At 47.6% G+C, this 7,877-nt stretch overlaps 1 protein-coding gene across 1 annotated transcript in view; it reads left to right on the top strand.

Moving 5' to 3' along the window:
• LOC135813140 (sushi, von Willebrand factor type A, EGF and pentraxin domain-containing protein 1-like) overlaps window positions 1-6,770 on the top strand; it is a 45,915-nt gene extending 39,145 nt beyond the window's left edge. Inside the window, exons 24-26 of the mRNA XM_065326357.1 lie at window positions 1,814-2,020; window positions 2,682-2,834; window positions 4,435-6,770. Of these exons, the coding sequence (XP_065182429.1) occupies window positions 1,814-2,020; window positions 2,682-2,834; window positions 4,435-6,770 (2,696 nt within the window). The remainder of the gene's footprint in view (window positions 1-1,813; window positions 2,021-2,681; window positions 2,835-4,434) is intronic.
• Window positions 6,771-7,877: the final 1,107 nt, after the last annotated feature.

Here is a 7,877-nt window from a genome sequence, read left to right on the forward strand (position 1 = left end):
AAATACGGAAATTTTGAAAAGCAAAAAAGTGAAAAGGTCGTGCGGCTAGTAATAACCACTGAAAGTGTGTGAGTGACAGTTTTTTTCTTATCCAGAACATTTGCCTTATCTGAACACCGCCTGACAGTTGTCTGCCCAGAGGTGGTCGGATAATCGCTGTTCAACTGTAGTACTACACCCGGCGCTCGACTGATGACTATATTTCATGTAGTAGTATTCGGGTTTCCCGGGAACTAGTTTGTGCGCAAGGTGTGTGACTGCCGTGTCTAAAAATAATAACGAGAGAGCTTGGAAGCTCAGGGTCCTGCGCTATGCATTTTTTGCCTAGCTCATCACGCATGTTATTAGAACTCCTCAATCAGTTTGAATATGAGTTAGGCAAACGTAATTACAGAATTTATTTGGGATTGTTATTTTCTCTCCATATTTGGTTTGCTCCTCCCTTTCCTTTTTATCTCCTTATAATATCTCCTTATAATTGGATGGAGAAGTAGCAACTGTTTGGATGGAGAAGTAGCAACTCTCCTCTCTCTCCAATGGAGAGAGAAAGATTTTCATAGAGCGGCTTGCTGTGAGAGGTGGACTGAGACTTGACAGCACTAACGGAGAATATCAAGACCTTACCGCCACGGAGCTGTGGGACTCTGCGCTGGTAGTCTATCCGTGTGGAGGCAAAGCAAACGCGGGCAACATTCTGCTGAAGCGAGCGCGGAGCTGAAGCTGGATTGGTGACTGACGTACCTGCTTACTCCACAACACCGGCGCATAATGATGTACAAGACTTTGTGCGTGTTCAACAGAAATTCGTGTTCCGTCAGCGTCAGTGTCAGCTAGTAGTACGATTTGTTCCCAATATAACTCCGGGGCAGTCTGGTCATGGTTTTCGTTTGTATTGGATTCGTTCTCTACATTTGCGATAATTTCGCGGTAATTCTAATGTTGTAGCGTTGTTCTCTTGTAATTTAGTGGAACCTGTATTGAGTAACTGAGTTTTATTTTTCGTTACATTGTCGACAGATCTCCTGTGTACCGGTTTTGTGGCACAATGATTATAGCCATTCGTCGTCTCCATTCTTGTGCAATCATGCGTATCGAACTCAAATATTTTCGTAGAGATTCCCGCGAACCTACTTCGTATCGCTTCGGTTCGAGGCGACAGCTGAGACTTTTCTCTTCGACCTATATTTTGCGATCTCTCCAAAAGACCTAGATTCTGTTGCTGACGGCCGAATGCATGGTTGCCTGTGGAGCACATTACATAACTTTACAGTCTCCTATAATACGCATCCTGTCCGACGGCAAAAGAGGCTGCGGATTTAGTTTTTCTGGATGTTATCAGCAATGACTACTGATCTTCAGCAACTTGGATCTCCTATCATACGCATCCTGTCTATGCTTTTGTAATGCTAACATAATGCTCGGGATAGCACTCGCTACTTATCTACAGAAACTTGGCCTGACTCTTACTCACAATAAGACTGTTGTTATGTTCATTGTTCCCAAGCGGTCGCTGGTTTCTCCCACAATTTCATCGTACTGTTTTAGGACATGCTATACGACATCCTTACACATTATAACACCGTATAAGCCCTGCGGCCAGCTGTCCTTGCTGGCATGGTATGGGAAAGGTACGGGAGAGCGCCAGGCATGCCGATGGCACAAACAAACACACTCGGAATTAAAGCTGTGTGGACCCTGGCAAGCGCCAGACGTGACTGAAGTAACGTCTTTTGCATAGCTACGGCAATAGAATTGTTGCTAACTGTATGTGCACACATCTCCTGTTCGGCTTGCCTTCGGTGTGTTGTTTCAGTTGCGCTGGATTTCTGCCCAAAATTCACCCTGGCTAATCTTGCGCACACTGTGGCATCCAGCACAGGCAACAGGCTGGGCGATAATGTCACCGTGGTGTGCCAAACTGGATACGCTGTTCAACTGGGAACATCCTTCACTCTGGACAACTATATATGTAGTAATAACCACAGCAAAGGGACATGGATTGGGGACGCTACTTGCGAGGGTAAGTCATTGGGTCTCGATGCGGGTGGAAGGGGTTCAAGGTTGTGTCAGCCGTTGGAAGGACCGATGGTCATTGGTGTTGTCTTTCGAAGACTCTTTTTCAATTTCGGTTACCCGTTCGGGGGGGGGGGGGACCTACATGACCAGCTGCTGACAATTAACAACTACAAGATTTCAAGTTTCAAGCATGTTTTTGTGTGTTTTGTGTTTTGTTTTCGATGTATGGGTGCGTGTGTGTGTCTGTGTGCCCGTTAATGTGTGGTCATGTACGTGGATGTTTGTGTGTTGGTGTGTATCTGTGTGCGTGTGTACGTGTGTGTGTGTGTATGTATATGTGTGTGTGTGTGTGTGTGTGTGTGTGTGTGTGCGTGCATGCGTGCGTGTGTGTGTGTGTGTGTGTGTGTGTGTGTGTGTGTGTGTGTGTGTGTGTGTGTGTGTGTGTGTGTGTGTGTGTGTGTGTGCGTGTGTGTGGGTGTGTGAGTGGGCGGTCATGTGCGTGGGTGTTTCCGCTCTATCTGCACGCAATCGGTTCTGCGGGTGTGCGGCAATCACGTTTGTCTTTCCCCCTATATTGTTGGCTGATGATTATGTAAACATGAAACTCAGAGTAGCGACTACTTAGCCTTGATTACCCTTGCTGTTCTGTGTCTTTCTCCCTACAGGACTTCGGGCTAGTGACACCACCACTGGCAGCTCAACATTCTTAACAATATCAGTCAGCATTCTGGGATTCGGTATTGTGGTTCTTGCCGTGGCATTTGCTCACCATCGCGATCGGCTTCCGACGAGAAAGCCCCGAATCAAGAGCCAGAAATGTAAGTGATTTGCCTGTCTGTGCTTCATGCACGGCTAGAGGTGAGCAGTTATCGTACGGACGTGGAAGGTTTAAATGCGGTCTGCTCACAGGTGCAATGCTATTCGAGTCATGTGACTTGGACGTGATATATTTACACTCGTGCGCGCACAAACACACATAATACACACACACACATTCACACACACACACACACACACACACACACGCACACATGGACACACACACACACACACACACACACGCATACACACGCACACACACACACACACATACACACACCACGTCCTTGATCAGTCCGTGTAGGACCCTGGGTAAAATCTTTAACAATACGTTGACAGGCATAGCGGTGTGCACTTTGAATGCACTCAACGTCTGACCAGCTAGCTAACTGTTTGGAATTTGTTAAGTATCAATACCGCATCTCATCATTAAGCTGTGAAAGTACATTATTATCATTCTGCACTGCCTAGCCCCATTGCAAACTTCCCCTAATTGATTCTGCTCTCGAGGTACGGTGCAGTTGGGACCTCACTTGTTCACTTCTTTCACTTTTCATTCAGAAACTGGTGGGCATCACACAACTGCATTGTAAATAAAAGGGGGTTTTCAACCGCTTTATTAAAGGGGAAGTATACCCTAAAATCAAATGTTCACCAGTTGTAGTCTTCGGGGTGCTGAGTCGAATGGTCTTGGTCCGAGGACGCTGAGACGCTCCCTTCCTCCTTTATTCCCAATCGAACTTGCGCACTTCCACCAAAACTGGGTGACTGCGCCCTACTAGATAGGGATTTGTATGGAAAAAGTCACTAAAAACGCCGTTTCGTTCTTATAAAAGCACGGATGACCGCGATTGGTCCATATGTTGTAGTCTTGTGGCCGCTGAGTCGACTGGTTTTGGTCCGAAAAGGCTGCGATGCAGCATTCGGCCCTTATTCCCAATCGAACACGGTTGAGTGAGCGGCCACGTGCCTGCAGAATACAATTTTCACATCAAGATTCAACTCAAATGTTCAAAGCAGGGGGTCGTAAGAGGCCTTAACGACTCCCTGGTTCAAAGGTTCAACTCGAGTGACATAAATGGGCCCAAACAGGCTGTAAATGAGCACGTGACCGCTTACTCAACCATGTTCGATTGGAAATAAGTGCCGAATGCTGCATCGCAGCCTTTTCGGACCAAAACCAGTCGACTCAGCGGCCAAAAGACTACAACATATGGACCAATCGCGGTCATCCGCGCTTTTATAAGACCGAAACGGCGTTTTTAGTGACTTTTTCCATACAAATCCCTATCTAGTAGGGCGCAGTCACCCAGTTTCGGTGAAAGTGCGCGAGTTCGATTGGGAATAAAGGAGGAAGGGAGCGTTTCAGCTTCCTCGGACCAAGACCATTCGACTCAGCACCCCGAAGACTACAACTGGTGAAAATTTGATTTTTAGGGTATACTTCCCCTTTAAGTTGCTATTCACTCTTCAGACTGAATAGCATATAAATAGAGCGGTTGTCAGTTGACAACCCCCCCCCCCCCCTGTTATTTTCACTTATCGACTCTCACTTTCACTGAGCGGCATTGTTCCATGTGTTTTATGGGCTTTCTGCAGCCGGAATATTGTCATTGGTGGACAGTAATGTACCATGTGCTGGTGCTGGTGGCAAATCTGACTTGATGGATGACGATGATGGCAACTACCAGACATTGGAAGGACTACAGCGTAACGCACCGGCCAGAAGCAGCACTTTCCTGAGCCTCTCGGGGGCTGGAGGGGCATCGTTACCGACGCCGCAGGATCAGAATCAAAACTCCTCCTATTACAACTTAAAGAAGAAGGGCCGCGGCTCGGGCAAGAGCACAGGCAAGAATGGGCAGCCCCCAACCATCGTCAACAGCCCTTACTACAATCTTAAACTGAAGGGCGGAGTAAACTATGATACGCCGGGCGGCAAGTCAGAAGACATTTACCTCGATGATACGGACCTGTACGAAGAGAGCGTCGTGAATGTGACTTCGTCTGGGCTGTACGAAGTCGAGGACAACTCATTCTTCACGAGAGGTACTCGAGCACCCGACCTAGTTACCCCGGATAACGGCATGAATTTTGAAGCTGGCATGACCTGCACTACAATGCCATACCTGGGCAGTTTACACAGCAATGACGCGTCAGAGTTTGACAGTGACACCTTGTATGGAAATAATGACTCTCCCAATCCATCTCAGCCAAACAGCGTTGACATATATGGTAACAGTGCTTCACCGAGGGGCTCGATCATGGCGGATAGTATGTCCGGTGTTCTTAGCATGGGAATTCGAAACAATCCAGGCATGCAATCTGCTACTGATTCTATCTATGGAAACGACGCCTCGCCCTGTGGCTCACGCAGGAACAGCAATGAATTATCTCCTAACACCTCGCGCAGTGGAAATATGTTTGGTGGAAATGTCGGTCTAGCAGGCATTGCCAATGCTTTCCAACTCGGCCAATCTCAGGCCAACAAGTCTTTGCAGATGGGATCTTGCAACGACTCCATTTACGGCAATGACGCCTCACCCGGTGGATCTCGCCGCTGCAGCATGGAGATATACGGAAATGCGGCGTCTCCGAGAGAGTCATGCCATGACATCAGCCACAGGGGCAACATAGGTAAGCTCGCCAAGACGTCAGAACTGACATCATCGACTGAACACACCAACACACGACCTGCAACCGTAGGCGGCAAGCCAGTCGCCCAACCTTCGTGCAGCAACGCTAGCCAGTATAGCCAGACATTGAGGCATCAGAGCCAGATGGCCACCTCAGCTTCCAGAGTGGAGAGTCGCAGAGGCTCTGGCGATGAGTCGATCTATGGGAATGACTTCACCCCCTTCGGCTCGCGTCGCAACAGCAGGGAGAGAGGCGGAGACGGAACATCACCACAGAGCACATTTACCATTACCACACTGGATAAGTCGAATGTGATAACAACGGAAGCTCACGGCCAGCAGCCGTCGAGCAATCTCGATGCAGCTGTTGCACTACAAATGAACCAGATGTTAGCGCTGGGAACAGGGGACCGCAGAGGATCAAACCAGGAGTCTATCTACGGAAATGAAGCCTCTCCAAACAGCTCCCGGCGAAATAGCGGGGCCGTGATCGCCACCAGCCTAAGTTCCGGTGGTAGCTCTATTGGCCTTAGTATGTCGCAGGTGAAAACATTGGGATTACTGGGCCAGTCGCCTGGTAATCTGATGACAGGGGACCGCAGAGTTTCGAATAATGAGTCTATATATGGAAATGAAGCCTCTCCAAATAGCTCTCGACGAAACAGCGTGGACAAAAATGTGTGTACTAGCGAAGATGACTATGAAATAGGATACCAGGTCAGAAACTCGACAATAATTGAGCCCATCGGAGAAGATGATTATGAAATCGGGATCCGACCCACAAACCCTGCATCACTTCAGGTTACTGAAGACGACTATGAACTCAATTACTCCCCAAATTCCATTGCGCCAACTGAAGAAGATGAGTACGAAATTGGATACCAAGAGGCTCCCTCAATGGCCAATGCACCGTCTTCTCCGCGCCCTGTGATGTCGAAACCACAGGTGCCCTCTTCTGCCCGGCCGAGCCCGTCAAAAACCAAATCGGCCATCCCTGGATGGTTTTCAAAAGCCAAGTCACAAGTTCCTTCATTCGCACGGCCCGACTCACCGAAAACTCAAGTACCCGGCAGACCAAAGGCGGGTCCTGGTGGCTCAAAACCCCAATTGCCAACAACGGCACGACCAGGTGCAGCAGCCAAGGCTAAGCCGCACATACCTGCTGCCAGAGGCGCTATGCTAATGGCAGGCAAAGGAACATCCGTTGCAGTGGCTGAACACAAGCAGCAGCAGCAGTCGGCAGGCCTCGAAATGAACAGTTCCAATGCTGGTGACGATATCTATGGTGCAATTGAATAGAAGGTGTGCACTGCTAGTTCTCGATGTCTCCAAGACTGACTCGACTTTCTTAGTTTCGTATTATAAAACAGTAGGGAATGTTCACAATTACCTTGCTGAGTCTTTGGTCTTGCTGGTCCAGTTCACCTAGCTCACTGCCAACAATACTCTGCTGCTCCAGTTCACCTAGCTCACTTACAACGACACTCTTTGACCGACCGGTGTGCTGCCCCGGCAGAAAATTATACCATGTAGTCTTGTGTGCTTTAGTCAATTTATCCGTCTACCAGTCTCGTTCTTTCCTGGTCATTAATAAATACCGGTATGTGTGTTATCCAACCATATAACGTAGTGTTCTCCCGGAGAGTGTTGAGGAAACTCAGAGAAGCAACACGCTCCAGATTGTTGATGTTCTCAAACACATCTGCCAAATATTTTACTTTTAATACAATAATATAATTATTGTGCTAGTTTTATCCCTTTTTTTGGAGCCGTAGTACAAGAAGATTTTTGTTTCTCTTGGTCAGTAACATACCGCATGCCTACACAATGTTGACATCATCCCGCACATCGTGCATACAATCATCGCACGTACATGTATGTCGCCTTCTCCGTTGCATACGGAAACTGTTTGGGTTTAAAATATCCTTCTCTGTAGGACTCAGTGGATCTGCAGTTCGCCAATCATCCAGTATTTTCACGCTGCTGCACACAAGCTCCGTTGCTTTCATGTCACGTATGCGTTTCTTTTCTAGTTAATACCATCACCGTCCATGCATAAAATGAATTATTGATCTCTGTACTTTTTTCCACATTTGAGTTAGGCCGAGTTAGGTTCAAAACCCAATTTAAATTCTTCTGGAAATGGGTTTGAGATCAGCATGCCTGTACAGATACAGTCCTAAACAGGGCAAAAAAACCTTTGGCCACATTTTGAGCTTTTCAAACTGTGGCCCAGAAATTCACTTCCTTACGTGGACCGATTGGGCAAATAGAGAACAGAAAAAAGAGCATTCCATACTGCACTGCAAGAGTACTAGTAACTTGGGAAAGGCTTAACCGTTGACCCAGTCATGGCCAAAAAAGCATAATGGTGAGGTGTTTTCTGAATGGACTGTACTTCAGAAA

Source organism: Sycon ciliatum, chromosome 3, assembly GCF_964019385.1.
Source record: "Sycon ciliatum chromosome 3, ocSycCili1.1, whole genome shotgun sequence".
Classification (NCBI taxonomy): Eukaryota; Metazoa; Porifera; class Calcarea; order Leucosolenida; family Sycettidae; genus Sycon; species Sycon ciliatum.